The 20,374-nt window shown below is 36.6% G+C and overlaps 1 protein-coding gene across 1 annotated transcript in view; it reads right to left on the minus strand.

Moving 5' to 3' along the window:
- Window positions 1-20,374, minus strand: part of jakmip3 (Janus kinase and microtubule interacting protein 3) — a 93,117-nt gene that overhangs the window by 47,063 nt on the left and 25,680 nt on the right. Inside the window, exons 6-7 of the mRNA XM_056469791.1 lie at window positions 17,078-17,320; window positions 13,583-13,825 (exon numbers count right to left, since the gene is read on the minus strand). Coding sequence (XP_056325766.1) covers window positions 13,583-13,825; window positions 17,078-17,320 — 486 coding nt within the window. The remainder of the gene's footprint in view (window positions 1-13,582; window positions 13,826-17,077; window positions 17,321-20,374) is intronic.

The raw sequence follows: 20,374 nt of genomic DNA on the forward strand, positions 1-20,374 counted from the left end.
TCAATTCAAAACACAATTGAAACTTAAAGGTTTGGAATCACTTAAATGCGAGTAATAGAGAGTAATTTTCAGTGGTGTAAAGTAATAGATTACAAACACTCAAACTACTGTAATTGAGTAGTTTTTCTCAGGAATTGTAATTTACTAAGTAGTTTAAAAATACTTTTTTTTGTACTTTTTGTACTTTTACTTTCCCTTGAGTACATTTTTAGTGCTGTATCTGTACTTTTACTCCACTACTTTTCTTCAACCTGTTCAATCTCCACTACTTTTCTTCAGTCGCTTCTTTATTTTTTCTTCAGTCCTGTAATTCCTGTACCACTCAAATCACACATGGAAGGTAAATCGCATCATAATGAACTACCTCAAGACATGGGTGATTAATAATTGCAGCAAACTGTTTAAAAGCATTAAAAGTGTCCAAGAAGATGGTCAAAATCTTTACAGACATTGACCCAGAGACTGTTTAGATGCCTGTCACTTATGCGTAGATGACAGATGTTTACTGTATGATGACTGAAATGGTCTTAAACACTCAGAAGGTACAAGACATCAACATGATGTTAGATTGACGTTGTACCCCAACATCATGGGGACGTTGCATTTTGTTTTGAAATGAAAATTGGGTTGACCTCAGTGTCCAACGTCCAACTTAAAATCAACCAAATATCAATGTCTAATGATGTAACAGCTTGACGTTGTGTAGACATTACCACTATGACATCGATCAGATGTTGGAGTTTGGTTGCCATACCTGACGAATAAACGTCAGCCTTTAATTAATATGACGTTGGTTTAAGATGGATTTTGGTCACTTTTTAACATGCCCTAAAAACAACCAAACATCAACGTCATTTGAAGTCGTTATTGGACATCAAAATAGACGCTAGCTAGACATTGAATTTTGGTCACAACCTAAATCTAACCTAATATTAATGTCTTATGACCCTGTGTGCCTGCTGGGCAATAACTAAATGCAGTACAGAATATTACATTTACACACATTCACAAATTCTATGTAAATCATCAGCTTTTTACAGCATAATACACACTACTCTAGAGTACTTTTGAAAGGTCTACTTTTTACTCATACTTTGAGTAGCATTTACAACAGATACTTTTACTCTACTTGCACTACATTTTTTGGCAAGTAGTAGTACTTTCACTGAAGTATGATTTTCCAGCACCCTTTCCACCACTGCTAATTTTTCATTTTTGAGTAAACTGTTCACTTAAGACACCATGTTAGGTAGTTTTCCTCATTTTAATGACTGAATGGTACATCTCAGTGGTACTTCTCAGTCTAAAAAATAAAGAGTCCTGCTCATGTAAATAAGGCATTCAGAAATTGAGCATATCTATTTGCGTTTCGGATGTTGGTAACCACCAAGTAAATCCATATATGCAAGGAAAACTAAACTAATTAGTTTACAGATAAAGTTCTGTAATAAAATGAAATGACACAGGGGAAAAATATTGAACACATGAAGAAAGGGTGGTGCAGAAAGGCAGTGAAAGCCCAGACAGCAGCTGAAATCTTTCAGTAGTTCTTCAGCAACCCTCTGCCCTCTGTAAATGAATATTAGCTGCTTCAATACAACATCTGCATTAGCAGGAGGATGAAGATGAAAACAGGGTTGACATTTTAGACAATGATCTAAAACACAGCCAAGAAAACTCTTACATGCTTTCAGAGAAAGAAAATCAAGCTGTAGAATGGCCCAGCCAAACACCTGACTCGAATCCAATAAAAAATACAAACTATAGATCAGATTTGATAGACGAGACCCACAGAACTATTAAGATTATTACACTCAGTTGAAGTCTGTGAAAAACTCACACCTGAGATATGCATGTGACTTCATGACTTCACAACACCATCCACATGTGTATGATGTGAGAAAATAGACCTTGATTGATGTTTCATTCCAGCCTAGACCAGAATAAATCCTGTCATTACATTTACCTGAAATGCAAATGTCACTTTCATTTAAAATGATAAACAATGCAGAGAGGCTCCCTATCATCCAATAATATCACAACAATTCTGTTGTCTTGGCATCCTTACAGCTGATGTCACCAATGTAGCTGACCAATCAGAAAATGCCTTGCGTGATTCATGGTCCTGCTATTTCATTCTTCTCATCTGCTGCATCTTTCTGACATTAGTTTCTCTTTATTTCTTCCCTTTATCCATATTTGTTGCTATGAGGTTGCTAGGACACTATACATGGTTGTTAGAGCATTGCTTTCCACATTCTACTCAATGGTGTCCTTATGACGGGATGACTTCCTCTTTTACCCCAGACATGTCCTTTTTTTAAGATTTTCTTTTGCCACAGACATGTCTGACTTAAAAAAATGCATTTGGTCAGGATTCCCTGATTTTGCCTTCTACATGTTTTTGCATTATTTTATACCTTTTGCTTTAAAGGGCCATAAAACCCCCCTCTTTTACTTCAAGTCCACCTCAGAATTTTTTCCAAAAAAGCATTATAATGGGCGTGGTGCTCTACCAGCAGAGGGAGGAGTGGGCGTGGCCAGCAGAGCAGGGGAAAAAGAGGGGAGCGAACAACTGTTGTCAGTTGGATCACAAAATGAGACAAGCGTGAGGAGACGCATGATTTTAAAGTTTACAGTTAAAATGCAAAGAAATAAACAGTAATTCAACGTCCTGCTACATATGTTATTCATAATTTCATATAAACATAACCACAATTTGTTATATGAAAGATAAGCATGTAAACACTATAAATGAGGAGGACATCTCTCCTCCTGAATTCCCAGGTCTGAATGCAGGCACAGTGGATAGCAGTGCACCAGGTGTTATGCCCTATCTATTTCAACCATTAGTCCTGCCCGTAATCCTGAGGATTTTAAACATATAGCGAACACAGCAGTACGAATATAGGAGGTGTGTCTGAATGGTAACGAACTCAACTGATGAAAGAAAAAGTCTGCCATTCTCCAATTCTCGTACAGCTCTCTTGACAAAAATGCTTGCTGCAAACCACCAGCTTTGCAGTATCGGCCCTGACAGCATTGCGGGGAAATACATGCAACAAACCCAGTGGATCATGGAAACAAACACATAACTCATGACCTTTCATGAACGGCTAAATACTGCGTGCCATGCGCGGACATGGTTTCACCTAGTCATTGGGTCTCACAGCTTAGCAGGTCTGTCTTGCCTTCGGAAAGCACGTGCTCTCATGAATAATTAAGAAGCAAGGTCTTCTCATAGGATAAGAAACTGCGCTATGAATAATAAGAAACCGACACGTCATCACTCTACTAGCAGATTCACGCTACACCACTGATTTTGATCCTGCTCCAAAAATGATTTTAAACCCGGAAGATAAAATTAGCGGACAAAAGCTCAAAACTATCCAGTTTTCCCTCACAGTTAAAGATGACAGGTGCTAACGTTGTCTTAACTGATGCTCAACACACAGAAATCTGTTAAAATCTCAAAAAAAGTACTTGAGCCTTTAAGCCTGATTTACACTTTTGCATGCGAGTTGTAAAGGTTTTCATATTTGATGCACTCACATTTGTACGATTATTTAGAGCAACTGTCACGATTAAACTGTTGAAGAAGAGGTCAGCATGTGAAGTTGCTCAATCAATTAATTTAATTATATACAATTAATCACATCCAAAATATTAATGTTTTGTATGGTATACATGTGTGTGTATTTTATATGTTTAATATATAATAAATCGGTCGGTAACTCTAATTTAAACGGGAGCGGATGGTTTAACAATATAGCGTTCCCAAGTCCCGACGTTATTCCGGAACAGCATATCTGTGATTTCCTCATTTTTATTGAGCACCGGTACAGCCAGTGCTCATGACTGTAACACATGATGAACGCATGACCAGGGCTTTTTGCATGTGCTTTTTTTTTCACACAGTCGGTGCGCATAACTGCATAACGGTCTTCAGAGCAGGCTTTTCCAACAAGTACAGCAAAGTGAAGATGCATTGTCCTTCAGCTTCCATTACAAAACGGTCAGTTTACTGTTAGGGAACCCACATCAGGTAAGTCTCATGTATGGGAGTCTTTTTATTCGTCATAGATGCAAATGGAAAAAACTACCCTTTGCAAAGGGGCAAACAAAATTGAGTCTACAATCATTGCACAACCTACAGTTTTATCTGTTATCTCTCTCTCTCTTTTGGTACCCAATTTAAACCTGAGATTTTGGAAACCAGATCAAAATTTAGCAGGAATGGACGGGTCGGGTAGAAAACGGGGCAGGTTGGGCAGCGGGTGAACAAAGGCTGAATACACTGTACAGCTGGAGTGGTCAAGTGCGGAATAAAACCTTACTGGAGCGAGACAAAAAAAATTAAAAATCAGTCCCGCGCAGACCTCTAATTGCAATGTAAAAATTGGTTATTTAAATGATCAGCTGGGTGGTCTACAGGGATTTGTTAGGATCAAATTCTGTTCTAGTGTTTAACTGGGTAGTTACTAGGGGTGTGGCTTGGTGGATACTAGCAAATTCCAGTGTTCAATTGGATGATTGCTAGGGCGTTGCTGTGCGGATGCTGGAGTGTTAAATGGATGTTTGCAAAGCCATTGCAAGGTTAAAATGGGTTATTTAAATGATGCCTGGGTGGTCTACAGGAATTTTGTTAGGCTGAAATTCTATTCTAGTGTTCTACAGGAAGGTTTCTAGGGGCGTGGCTTGGTGGATACTAACAAATTACTAGGGAGATTGTGGTACTGTGGTATTTAAATGATTCCCTATAGGGGTAGACCAGGTTTTGTTAGGCTGAATTTGTGTTCTAGCATTCTACTAGCTGCTTTCTATGGGTGTGGCTTGGTGGATACTAACAAATACCAGTGTTCAATTGGATGGTTGCAAGGGTGTTGCTGTGCGGATGCTGGAGTGTTCAATGGGTGTCTGGAAAGTTATTGCAAGGTTAAAATGTGATATTTAAATGATCCTCTGGGTGGTCTATTGGGATTTGTTAGGCTGAAATACTGTTCTAGCATTCTACTGCGTGGTTGCTAGGGGCGTGGCTCAGTGGATAATGGGTAGTCCAGTATACAGCACAGTTGCTAGGGTATTAGTATGTAGATTGGGTGTTCTTGAGTTCTACTATGTGGTTGCCAGGTAATTGCTAATGCATGTCCCCATTTTATTCTTTCAAATAAAAAATCCCAAGTGTGATTGCTTAGAAAACAACATCATTTCAGGCATTTTTATGTCTGCAACACAAACAGTGCTTGGCTCAGCAAGAATCACTAATGACAGGCTATCCTGCAGCATTGCTGTTCTGTCCCTTCCATAAAGGACACGCATGGACTTGTATCAGCAAACAAGAACACACACATACACATTCACAAACAGCGTTCACCTTGGCATGCCCTGCCACCCTGCTCGCTAAATGTGATTATGTGATTAACATCCCCAGCCGACCCCGCAATACAATAAATAATCCAAAGATCAATAGTTACTCGACGGCACAGGCCTCTAATCACATACAGAGCTTCTGCATTCACAAGCCCACAGGATAATACATCAATAGCATTTATTCAATAGCTCTACAATGATCAGATGAGATTAGTGACATAAAGAGACAAGAGGACATGAATGTTTATGAATGCGAGAAGTACAGGTGTAAACAAAGCCTTACAGGTCATTTCAGCAATAGATTTTTCAAATTCTCAAAATCAATTCAGGTCAGCGCGTTAGACTCTGATAAAACACAAACATAAAGTAGGAAGGACTATGTTTGATATATATTTTTTCTCACGCAGCATATACACTCACCGGCCACTATATTAGGTACACCTGCCCAACTGCTCGTTAATGCAAATTTCTAATCAGCCAATCACATGGCAGCAACTCAATGCATTTAGGCATGTAGACAGGGTCAAGACGATCTGCTGCAGTATAAATCGAGCATCAGAATGGGGAAGAAAGGTGATTTAAGTGACTTTGAACGTGGCATGGTTGTTGGTGCCAGACGGGCTGGTCTGAGTATTTCAGAAACTGCTGATCTACTGGGATTTTCAAGCACAACCATCTCTAGGGTTTACAGAGAATGGTCTGAAAAAGAGAAAATATCCAGCGAGCGACAGTTCTGTGGGCGCAAACGCCTTGTTGATGCCAGAGGTCAGAGGAGAATGGCCAGACTGGTTCCAGCTGATAGAAAGGCAAAGTTACTCAAATAACCACTCGTTACAACCGAGGTGTGCAGAGGAGCATCTCTGAATGCACAACACATCCAACCTTGAGGCAGATGGGCTACACCAGCAGAAGACCACACCGGGTTCCACTCTTGTCAGCTACGAACAGGAAACCGAGGCTACAATTCACACAGACTCACCACAATTGGACAATAGAAGATTGGAAAAACGTTGCCTGGTCTGGTGAGTCTTGTTTTCTGCTGCAACATTCGGGTGGTAGGGTCACAATTTGGCATCAACAGCATAAGGCTGGTGGTGATGGTGTGATGGTGTGGGGGATATATTCTTGGCACACTTTAGGCCCATTAGTACCAATTGAGCATCTTGTCAACAGATGCCACAGCCTACCTGAGTATTGTTTTTGACCATGTCCACCCCTTTACAACCCCAGTGTACCCATTTTCTGATGGCTACTTCCTGCAGGATAAAGCACCATGTCATAAAGCGTGAATCATTTCAGACTGGTTTCTTGAACATGACAATGAGTTCACTGTACTCAAATAGCCTCCACAGTCACCAGCTCTCAATCCAATAGAGCACCTTTTGGATGTGGTGGAACGGGAGATTCGCATCATGGATGTGCAGCCAACAAATTTGCAGCAACTGCATGATGCTCGCATATCAATATGGACCCAAATCTCTGAAGATTTCCAGTATCTTCTTAAATCTATGCGACAAAGGATTAAGGCAGCTCTAAAGTCAAAACGGGGTCCAACCCGGTTCTAGTAAGGTGTACCTAATAAAGTGTATGGTGTGTGTATACAGTTGAAGTCAAAATTATTAGCCCTAATGTAACATTTTGATCTTTTTAAAATATCTCCCAAAGTGCTTTTCAATGGATTATATATTTTTAATAACTCATTTCTAACAACTGATTTCTTTTATCTTTGCCATGATGACAGTACATAATATTTTCCTAGATATTTTCCAAGATAAAAGTATTCAGCTTAAAGTGTGATTTAAAGGCATAACATGGTTAAATTAGCCAAGCTAGGTTAAATATGCTTATAATTATGCTTAAGTTATTGGATAACAGTGGTTTGTTCTGTAGCCAATCAAAAAGAAATGGTAATAACATTGGCATAATTTGTTTTTAAAAATGTTTTTATTCCAAGCAAAATAATACAAATAAGATCTTCAGAGCAAAGAAATAATATAGGAATTACTGTGAAAATGTCCTTGCTCCATTAAACATTATGCATAACATATATCAAATTATAGTTTTTACAGGAGGCCAAATAGTTTTGCCTTTAACTGTATATACAGCAATATAACATGTCAGTGAAAGTTCGTGTGATTTTCTATTATTATTTTAATGAGAAATTAAAAGAATAATAAACGCAAATACACTTTCATTTACTTTGTGCCTTCTCGGCACTGAAAAAAAATGGTTCGTTGGATTTAATACATTTGTTTAAGTGGTTGCAACCTATTAATATGGGCTGAATTTAAACAAACAAATTAAGCTGAAGATTATTACATTTAATTTATTTGTTTAAATTCAGCCCATATACATTTTTTGGCAACCACTTTAAATTTTTAAACCCAATGAATCATTTCTTTCAGTGTGCGCACACTAAAAATGTCGGGTTGTTGTAATGCAATTTTGAATGAAATATGAAAAAGCCTAGCAATCAGGATACAATTTACATTGGGTTTGTCCATATTTGACCCAACGTTGGATTACAACAACCCATCATTTATAGAGTGCTTCTCCAACACTCAAAAAAATATTTTTGCTTGTTCAAACGACTTATTTAAAATGTGCGGAAACAACTCAATTCTTGAAATTTCATTGGGAAAACTTAATTGTTTCATGTTCAATCCACTTAAATTTGAAAAAACTAATAAGTTAACTTAATGTGGAGCAGCATTTTTTACAGTGAATAAGAGCACCATCAGTAATGCGGTCGATGTATCGGTCCTATGTGGTAAAGAAGGAGCTGAGCCAAAGGCAAATCTCTCGATTTACCCATCAATCTACATTCCTACTATCACCTATGGTCAAGATCTCGGATACAAGTGGCCGAAATGAGTTTCCTTCAAAGGGGAGCAGGGCACATCCTTATGGATAGGGTGACCTGGGAGGAGCTGGGATTAGAGCTGCTGCTCCTCCACATTGACAGAATTCAGCTGAGGTGGCTCGGGCATCTGTTACGGATGCCTCCTGGACGCCTATCTAGGGAGGTGTTCCAGGCATGTCCCACCAGGAGGAGGCCTCGGGGAAGACCCAGGACTTGCTGGAGGGACTATGTCTCTCGGCTGGCCTGGGAACACCTCGGGATCCACACGGAGTAGCTAGAGGAAGTGTCTCCTCGTAAGTTCTCTCCTAAGAATACTGCCCCGACGACCCGGCCCCGGAAAAACGGTAGAAAATGAATGAATGATGAATAAATAAGAGCACCAATAATTGTGACCAGCGCACACCATCCCAAATATCAGTGCTTTCTAGATTAAAGAGAGAAAAGCATCCTATTTTGCTCACTCTGGACATCTACACTCTGTACATGTCATTCAGAGACCTGACACAAGCTTGTTTTCCTCAGTACTTCTCTCAATTAGTGAGTCCGGAAGGGATATATTGTAGAGCGCTCAGCCACACGAGAGAGATCGATACCAGCGGGCACCGACTGCACTGATATTTTCATACTCCAGGAAAAAAAAACAGATGGCAAAAAGCCCAGCACAAGAAAAGCTCTGAAATGAAGGAAGCGGCTTCTCTTTAAAGTGTAGCAGAAACACACACACACACGCTCACGGCTAAATATAAAGTGTGAACCAACTGATATAGCACCATCAGGCTTTAAAGGGAGATTTAGAGGTAAATTCTTTACTAAGCTCTGCTTTAAAAACAAGACTGTCCAATGCTACCTTAGCAACACCAGATACTATATCCACTAGATATCTATATAAAAAAAAATCTTGTGTTCAAAGTAGAACTGCACGATTAACCGGAAAAAAGATTGCGGTCTCGATTCGACCCTACACACAATCTTAACACAGCATTCAGCTAATTATATTTTCAAGGTCAGAAGAAAAGCATAAAGGCAGTCGCACAAGCCCTCACAGCAACATGGACACCTCGAAATGGTGTTAAAAGTGTCACATACTGTATTTATAAGGTATAAATCACCCAAAAATGTCATTTCTGTCTTAATAAAATGTATTCGCGGCCATGAAATCACAGGTGAGCTGACCGCGAGCTGTTTGTTTATTACCGAGAGGACGCGTGTGTGCCTGCCAATGATGCCTCACTTTAGTGAACAGAACCTGCACGGGCTGTGAATAACATCTAATAAATTTGTAAATAACGTTTAGTTTGTTGCACAGAGGTATTGTTTGAAAGCCGCACGGGAAGTATGATTTGCATGTTTGTGCTTTTTTCCTCACAGAGACAGCAGCCATGAGCCGCACTCAGAAGTGAAAGTGAAACTGACGCGCAGATCATTTAAATGATCACATGGCATTTTAGAGTTATGATTACAACAAGCATTTGATATGTGTTTTCTTTCATAGTGAACAGTGTTGTGCATGAATATAAATTTTTACTTTGCCAGTATAACTACTCTAGCCTATATATAATGTAGAATATAATTCATGAGGGAATCTGATAGTGACAAATGTCTCATTTTACCAGTGAAAAAAATGGTCTAATAATGCTGTCAATGACAAATGACAAGCAAATGTCTCGAACATAATAATTTAACTTCAGAATTATGAATAGTTGTATTCTGCTGTAATCACTTTACTGTGAATTAACAAACAGGACATATTTAAAGTCTGTTCAAGTCCACCATTCCAAGTCTAAAAATTTAGCATTTTAACCAGCAGTAGACCTACACATAGGCCTAATATTATTATTGTTGTTTTACTATGTGTTTGAGAAAAAAAAAAACTAAAATAGTCTACTCATATTAATCTTTATTTTACATCTACAGACTGATTTTAAGCAAAAAAAAAAGATGGTAATACTTATTTTAGCCAGAATCGTGCAGCTCTAGTTCAATGTGGAATTAATTTGACAGAAATTACCCCCCCAAAAATGCCTTTTTCATTTAAAATAATCCAAAACATATCCAAAAAGAAATCAAGCAGCATTTTTGCAAAAATAATGCACACTTAAATGTCCCGTGAAGTGTTTAAAATTTACGTTTTTATTCAATGTTTGATGTAATCTCAACTTATACACGAAGAGGAGGTGGTACATGTAGCTCCTCCCCTTTAAAAAACAAAAACAGCCAATAGCATTTTGCTTCATCATCGCTCTTCTAGTGAGAGTGGTTGAGCTCAAATGCATCAAATGTGAAGCGTCTTGAAGGGGGCGGGGCATGTCAGATACTTCAAAGCATTTGATTGGTTAGGATTTGATGAGAAACTTAGGTATGAAGTGATGTGAATAAGACTGTTGATCCATTTAGGCGAAAATGACAAACTACCATGTCTAGATCAGTTTCATATCTTCTAAATGTGAAGTTTTGGAGCGCACTAGCTCATAGATATCCTAAAAACGAACAATACTGATACTAACATCTAAAAAACTTTTGCATGTGATATATTGCACTTTATGCATTTATTGTAGCTCTTAAGACCAAATAAACTCATATACAGTAATATCATAATAAACATTTGTAAAATGTTGTATGACATCCATAAAAACATCCACATTTTCTCCTGGGTAAAAATGTTTTTCCTGCTCGTATTTGCAGCATATCTTGCTTTTCAGCAAAAACAGCAATTCCATTCATTCATTTTCCTTCGGCTTAGTCCCTTAATTCATCTGGGGTCACCACAGCAGAATGAACCACCAACTTATCCAGTATGTGTTTTACACAGTGGATGCCCTTCCAGCTGCAACCCAGTACTGGGAAACACCCATACACTCCCACATACACACTCATACACTACGGCCAATTTAGTTCATGAAATTCACCTATAGCGCATGTCTTTAGACTGTGGGGGAAACCGGAGCACCTGGGGAGAACATGCAAACTCCACACAGAAATGACTGGCCAGGACTCAAACCAGCGACCTTCTCGCTGTGAGGCAAAAATTCTAACCACAGTGCTGCCACAAACAGCAATTTTTCATTCCAAATTGTGTATACCATTGATTAAAACATGTGACATTTACTGTAATTAGCACTCTTATTTTAAAAGAGCACTTCTCAAATGATTTACATGAACCCAGCAAGCATTTTTAAAGATGTTTAATAGAGATCTAAAACTCGTTGTCTTGGCTAAAACGATGCTAAATTTGGGCTGTCAGTGAAAATCTAATAGACGTCTAAGAATCGGCCAAAACTAGAGTAGTCATCAGATAAACAGAAATGAATGACTACACATGTAAAGTCTGTCTAATCTGTCTATTATAACATTTTACTGACCGCCCAAATTCAGCCTTGTTTTAGCCGACCTATCTACGTCTAGATGTCTATTAGATGTCTATTAAACACAAAATTGTTTGCTGGGAAGTGACTGATTAAAAGGACAGACTCCACTTTCCAGAAAAGCTCACATTTTGGCGTCCCCCATGTGTTTTTCTGTGTAAACGGTGTTGAGGTCTGCCTGTTAACAAAAGATTTTCATTCAGCACATTAATTGTGCTGACAGTCCCTGTGGAGAAACCTGGGGTATTTGCTCTGTTCAACCTGGATGCTTTAATTATCAGCTGCCACCCCATCTGACTGCACACGATATATATATATGTACAGTTGAAGTCAGAATTATTAGCCCTTCTGAATTATTAGCCCCTTTATATACCCCCCCCCCCCCAATTTCTGTTTAACGGAAAGAGGAATTGTTCAACACATTTCTAAACATAATAGTTTTAATAACTCATTTCTAATAACTGATTTACTTTATCGTTGCCATGATGAAAGTACATAATATTTAACTAGATATTTTTCAAGATACTAGCATTCAGCTTAAAGAGACATTTGGAGGCTTAACTAGGTTAATTAGGCAAGTCAGTGTAATTAGGCAAGTCATTATACAAGGTGGCCCATTTATATGGATACACCTTAATAAAGTGAGAATGGTTGGTAATCATAACGTCTTGTTTGTGGCACATTAGTATTTGTGAGGGGGCAAACTTTTTAAGATGGGTCGTGACCATCATGGCCATTTTGAAGTCGGCCATCTTGGATCCAACTTTTTTTTTTTTCCAGTAGGAAGAGGCTCATTTGACACATCAGACTTATTGGGAATTTCACAAGAAAAACAATGGTGTGCTTGGTTTTAACGTAACTTTATTCTCTCATTAGTTATTTACAAGTCTCTGACCACTTATAAAATGTGTTCAATGTGCTGCTCATTGTGTTGGATTGTCAATGCAACCCTCTTCTTCCACTCTTCACACACTGATAGCAACACCGCAGGAGAAATGCCAGCACAGGCTTCCAGTATCTGTAGTTTCATGTGCTGCACATCTTGTATCTTCACACCATAGCCAACAAAGATAGTGGGGCCATTCTTCATCAATGGAAACCTCAAGGCCACTGGATATTTGAAAATGCTACGTGATGATGTGTTTCCCTCTTTATGCACTGAAGCTGGCACGTTCCCTGAGTTTTTCCAACAAGACGGTGCACCACCACATTATGGGTGTCAGGTCCGAGCATTCCTAGATGAACAGCCACCAAGGTCTCCCGATCTGACCACCTTAGACTTTTGTCTTTGGGGTCATCTGATTTCAATTGTCTATGGTGTGAAGATACAAGATGTGCAGCACCTGAAACTACAGATACTGGAAGCCTGTGCTGGCATTTCTCCTGCTGTGTTGCTATCAGTGTGTGAAGAGTGGGAGAAGAGGGTTGCATTGACAATCCAACACAATGGGCAGCACATTGAACACATTTTATAAGTGGTCAGAAACTTGTAAATAATTCATGAAAGAATAAAGTTAAACGTTAAAACCAAGCACACCATTGTTTTTCTTGTGAAAGTCTGATGTGTCAAATGAGCCTCTTCCTATGGAAAAAACAAAAGTTGGATCCAAGATGTCCGACTTCAAAATGGCCATCTCTCTTTCGCACTCTCTCTTGATGCGGTTGATCTCCTCCTGGAAAAGTTTGCCCCCTCACATATACTAATGTGCCACAAACAGGACGTTAATTTCACCAACCATTCCCACTTTATTGAGGTGTATCCACAAGTGGCTCACCCTGTATAATGATGGCTTATTCTGCAAACAATCTGAAAAATTATTTCTTAAGGGGGCTAATGATGACTTTAAAATGGTTTTAAATAATTAAAAATCATAAACAAATAACACTTGCTCCTTTAAATATCATTTGGGAAATATTTGAAAAAGAAATTGACAGTATGGCTAATAATTGTGACTTCAACTGTGTATGTAGAGGCGGTTTTACGCACCAGTCTGCGGATCTCTCTTTCGCACTCTCTCTTGATGCGGTTGATCTCCTCCTGGTGAAGATGGTAGACGCTACGGATCTCGGCCGCTTTTATCTTGTCTGCTTGCAGCGCCACACTTAAAGCATCCTCCATTTGCCTTTTTACACCCTTTAGATCTGAGATCTCCTGCTGAAGTCGCATGCGTTCGCCTTCAAAACTTCTCCTAGACTCCTCTCGCACCTCCGCCATCAGCGCAGATTTTACCTGCACACACACGCAAAACACACAGGAAGAGTTCTTGATGATATTAACAGTTCAAATTACTATTTCTTTTTTTAAAAAAAGAAACATTTAGCTTAACAAATAGCTCAAAAGAGAGCTAAAAATAAGTTTTCAACCATCGAGATTGCAAAAATGTGCTGTTAGATAAGGAGTTTTGATGATTTTAACTTTGTCCTACGCCTTAATAGACTAACATAGACTTGCATTAATAGTTTAAATCTGTTCTTATGTTCTTAAATCTGACTTATGCTGATGCGTTTACCTTCATATAAACTTATGTGCTTTACCTCATATACTGTAACGTTGGTTCATAACAGCTGTGGCTTCGTGTGACTGATAACAGAGAAGTTTAATTCTGAGAAAAACTGGCTCTCAGCAAAATGTAACACTTTCTTTCAGGATCGTGGGAATATAAATTAATATAATCTAGTTCCAAATTATCAACAACCTTTATATAATTGAAAAGTTATATTCTTTGTTTTTTTAATTAGCCCTTTTCATTCAAAAAGGTTTGTGTGACAGACCTTAAAATTTCTTGGTTTCCTGAGCATTGACTGTGCCAAAAAGATGCAAATGCTAAGGGCATCGTCTCCATGACTCGTTTTTGGGTGATACTTTCAAGCTGATCAAGTGGCAGGACGAGTTCTGTCTCCAGTACTTAATTTGCACGCTTTATTTTCATGCTAAAATGCATCATGAATGAGTACTTGTATGCTGATGAGATCGGGGCTGGAAAGGCAATTTACCCTGCTGACAACAACACTTCATTTGCATGCTTTGTTTAGGTTTGTCCCCACCTCTATGTATCACTGTTTGTAAAATGTCTAAAAACTTGGTGCCTGCTGTACTAAGACAGAGTTTTTTTTGATGACACCACAGCGACGCCGAGTTTCTTATTAAAGATATCTGCTTCGAAAATACCCAAAAGTTCTCCCTGGTTTTTGGCTCGTATTAGAAATTCACAACAGAATGTATTTGTTTTTTTTACAACTAGCAGGAGTTTAGGAGAATAATCACGGATTTGGTTGTTTGGGGGTGGGTTAGGTTAGGTTCACTCTCTTGTGTGCTCTGTTATGTGTATGCGTAACTTTTTCCGCGCAGATTCGCTGTTCTGCCTGACAACTGATGATTGGGCTGATCTGGATGGAGGATCAGACTGCCTGTACTGTTCTCTGTCACCCGGAGCTCTGTAATGCCTTATTCATTCATTCATTCTTTTTCTTTGCGGCTTAGTCCCTTTATTAATCCGGGGTCGCCATAGCGGAATGAACCACCAACTTATCCAGCATATGTTTCATGCAGCGGATGCCCTTCCAGCTGCAACCCATCTCTGGAAAACATCCATACACACTCATTCACATACACATACACTATGGAGAATTTAGGCTACCCAATTCACCTGTACCGCATGTCTTTGGACTGTGGGGGAAACCGGAGCACCCAGAGGAAACCCATGCGAATGCGGGGAGAACATGCAAACTCCATACGGAAACGCCAACTGACCCAGCCGAGGCTCGAACCAGCAACATTCTTGCTGTGAGGCGACAGCACAACCTACTGCGCCTCTGCATTGCCTAATGCTTTATTTATCTAACTAATTAAATTAATTGAACGTATTTAAAGCCTCTGACTGATATTTTAACCTGGGAGGACTAAGAAAAGTCCAACATTATTATTTAATATGTTGTCTATTTGGTTGGTTTTTTATTTATAATAATGATAAGTGAAGCATAACATTTTTAATTTTATATTCAAAATACATAGTTTTAACATTTAAATTTCATAAAACATTATCTAAAATTATATACTGTTTATATTGTCATAATAATAATACCTATTCAGAATAGGAGCAACAAATTGGGAAACATGGAAAAAAAAGAACATAGATTAAGCACAATGTAATATTTAAAAATAGTATTATACATTATTATTTATAAATATTTTAAATATTGTCTAATAAATTACTTATGAATAAATAAATAAACAATTAAATAGATATATGAATAAAAATAATTTTTGTTTAAGACTGTTGCTTATATTTAATACAATAAAAACAACAAAATATGACAGACAGACTATATGATTTAAATAATACTAATAGCATTAAATATGCACTATTATTTATTTATTTTTAAGTTGACATTTTAGAACAACAAAAATACAATAATATATTAATAAATTATTATTAACAATACATTATTATTAATTGCAACTTTTTATATGATAATAATAATAATAATAATAATAATAATAATAATAATAATAATAATAATAATAATAATAATAATAATAAATTGAGATTAAGAGCAATAAATTGGGAAACAAGTAAATTTAATTTAAATATATAAATATTTTTATAAATATTTTAAATATTGTTTTATTAATTGCTTATTATAAATTAATTAATTAATATATATATATATATAAATTAATATAAATTAATTAAATTATATATATATTTTTTGTTTTGTTCAAGATAGTTGCTAATATTAAATACAATAAAAATAACTAAATATATGACAGACTACATGACATTTAAATATTATTAATAGTATTTAATATGCAATATTATAAATTTTTAAGTTGACATTTTAGAATAACAATAAAAATACAATAATATATTAATACATTATTATTAATTGCAACTTATTTTTATATGAATGATGATGATGATGATGATGATGATAATAATAATAATAATAATAATAATAATATTAATAATAAAAAAGGGCAATACATTGGGAAACATGGAAATAAAAAAATTTACATTGTGAATATAATGTGATATTTCATAAAAGTATTACACATTATTATATATAAATATAGCCTTATTAATCGCTTATTATAAATAAATAAATAAATATTTTTTGTTTAAGATTGTTGCTTATATTTAATACAATAAAAATATGACAGACTATATGACTTTTAAATATTATTAATAGGATTTAATATTAAATATTATTAATTTTTAAGTTGATATTTTAGAATAACAATAAAATTATAATCATATATTACTATTATTTTGCAACATACATTTATATTATTATTAATAATAATAATAAGAAGAACAACAACAAATAAATAAATAAATAAATAAATAAATAAATAAGCATTATTATATTCATAATGCATGTTAAGCTTTTATTTTTGTAGCATTAAGATGAATCAATCAATCATAAAGCGCAGCCCTTTAAGGAAGTTTTATATTTCACTGCCTTTGCACTGGTGCTTCACCTTCTCAGTGGACCCGTCTCTGAGTGCGCTGACGAGGGCCTGCAGTCTCTGGATCTCCCCGTCTTTGATCTTAATGACCCGCAGCAGCTCAGACTCGTGCTGGCGCAGCAGGGTTTCCCTAACGCCATGCAGCTCCCGGAGCTTCTCCTCATGAAGTTTGGCTTTTAGCTCGGTCACCACCACCGTGGACTTGTGCTGCTCGTGTCGAACCTCCTGACTCTTCTCTCTCTCCAGCTTACTGACCTGAGAAAACAAGATCCAGAGTCAGTCAGGAAATGTCTGATAGATAATAAACATCACACCAAAGAAAAAATGCATTTTAATGGGTATTAAATTGTACAATACAATTTAAGGTTATTCACATACAGGTGAAGTCAAATTTATTATAATTATTTTTTTACTTTTTCAAGAATTTCCCAAATGATGTTTAATAGAGCAAGGAATTTTTCACAGTATTTCCTACAATATTTTTTCTTCTGGAGAAAGTGTTATTTAGGCTAGAATGAAAGCTTTTTTAAATTTAAAACCATTTTAAGGTCAATATTATGGCCCGTTTCCACTGAGTGGTACAGTATGGTTCGGTACGCTTTTATGGCCGTTTCCACTTTCAAAAGGTACCTAAAAACCATGTTGCGTGTTGTTTTAGAAGCCAAATAAGGACTAAATGTATGCTGTGTGTAGTTTTTCTGTAATTGGTAACATATACAGACTGTAAGGGTCTGTATGTGCTCATATATGTTGCATTTATTTATTTATTTTATATAATTACAGACGTTACAGTAGACTATTTCTCATTGATCTGCAGTTATAATCCAATCATGTTCATAGAAAGGTTAGTAATGAACATTTATACACACGTATTTATGCGTATAAAGCAGGGGTCACCAAACTTGTTCCTGGAGGGCCGGTGTCCTGCAGATTTTAGCTCCAACCCTAATCAAACACACCTGAACAAGCTAATCAAGGTCTTACAAGGTATATTTGAAACACCCAGGCAGCTGTGTTGAGGCAAGTTAGAGCTAAACCCTGCAGAGACACCGGCCCTCCTGGACCGAGATTGGTGACACCTGGTATAAAGCATCTGTGTTGTGAGAAGTGCTTCTCATATATGTGAACGACCCGTACAGCTTTACTTTAACATTTCCTCAAGCAAGAATGACATCGTCTGAAACTTTGTCGTACGATACGTCATTGGTTTCCTTTTGGCAGTGGAAATGCAAGCCTGATAAAGGTGACCGACCCGTACCGTACTGTACCACTGAGTGGAAACGGGCTATTATTAGCTTTTATTGGATCAAAAGTGTGCTTTACTAAATACTTAGTAAAGGGTCTGAATACTTCAGACCATGTGATATTTCATTTTTTTCAATAAATCAAAGTTTTAATGTCAACAACTCAGTGTTTTTCTGTCAATATTTAAGGTCAAGTTTGGGGTCAGTAGGAGTAAGAGTAAGCTTCTCTTGCTCACCAAGGCTGTATTTATTTAATCAAAAATACAGTAAAAATGGTAAAATTGTGAAATGTTATCGCTCTGTTCAGACTGTTTATAATTTAACTTAATAATGTATTCCAGTGATTTTAAAGATGAATTTTCAGCTTCATTACTCCAGTCTTCAGAGTCACATGATCTTTAAGAAATCACTCTAATATTAATTATTATTACTATTAAAATTATTATTATTAATTGAAATAGTAATAAAACCAATAATGCCTGGACCAATAAATTCATTTGAAAACATATATATACATACATATACATATACATATATATATATATATATATATATATATATATATATATATATATATATATATATATATACACACACACACACACACACACACACAATAGGTTTCTGAAAAAAGGCTAAAATTTAAAGCAACATTGCACAACAGCCATTTTATAAGTAAAAGTAAGTTTATAAAATATATACAACAAAGACTTGCAATTATTATTATTACTTTTTAAATATTATTATTGTTTCAGTTGTGTTTGACTATATCATATTAATAATTAAAATAAAATATTAAATTTATAATAATAAATTAAAATATAAATCTTAATAAAAATTATTCAATCAAGAACATTTTTGACAACGTCTAAAAAATTGACTAAAATGGCCAGACTCAAAAACATTTTAAACCATTCAGATTTACATCTTAAATGGAATGGAGAAAATGTATTTAAACACAGTGGAAATGCAGCCTTTAACTTTTCATTCATTCATTTTCCTTCAACTTAGTCCCTTCTTTATCTGTGGTCGCAACAGTGGAATAAACCACCAACTATTCCAGCATATGTTTTACGCAGTGGATGACCTTCCAGCTGCAACCCAGTACTGGAAAACACAAAATGGGAGCCCAAAATAACATTATTTTGCTAATCTAATTCTAACATTTTAAAATGAACAGCCCCAGACATTGCTGCTTATTGTTCAGTGGGTGTTTTTACCATTCATGACTAAAATTGTAAGTCTGATCACAAATCAAATGAAAAATAATTCATATTCACAGCACAAATTCTGCATTAATAACTACCTAACCCAATAAGCAACAATAAAAAAAGATGCCTTCAAACAATCAAACATTAAATAAAACTAGGTCTGAAGGAAAGACTTGGACATTGAGAGAAGAGTAAAAGTCTATGCTACTGCCTTTCATACACCTAAATCTGTTTGTTGACAGGCAGATGGAGACAATAACCTGAGGTGAAATTATCCCTGGACCAAAAGTGGGTCAGACGGTCAGAGGACAGCTTCACGTTTTCACAAAACAATTTCACACTGTAGCAGACAAAACAGGTAGACAATTTGTCGCATTTTGTGTTCCTTCTGTCAGTGTCTGTTGGCATCTGTCAGAGCTTGTTTTTGCTTGTCGGGTCATAGAAAGTCTGTAAAATGACATCCCGTAATCTAGTCTGCGTTTGTCTGTCGTGTGTTGTTGTGAGTTGGCCTATAGAGGACAGGAAGCAGAAGTAATCTTGTGCCTTCGGGGAGTTTATATTTTAATGCAGAGTAAGAGAATATTTAGAGACGAGGTTTAGAGTCCGGCGGGAGTCAGCAGTGTTGCCTGTGAAGAAGAACCAGTCGTGCGTAATGTTAAATTAATCTACAGGGTTCAATATCAGTTCAGAGAAGATAACTTATGGTGGATTCCATATATATTATAATAACATCAATCGTGGGCATTTGTAAATTACGACAGACAGATAGACAGAGAAAACGATAAATAGAACAACAGATAGAACTATAGAACGACAGACGGACAGAGAGACAGAGACAACGATGGACAGACAGA

Source organism: Danio aesculapii, chromosome 12, assembly GCF_903798145.1.
Source record: "Danio aesculapii chromosome 12, fDanAes4.1, whole genome shotgun sequence".
In the NCBI taxonomy this organism is placed as follows: Eukaryota; Metazoa; Chordata; class Actinopteri; order Cypriniformes; family Danionidae; genus Danio; species Danio aesculapii.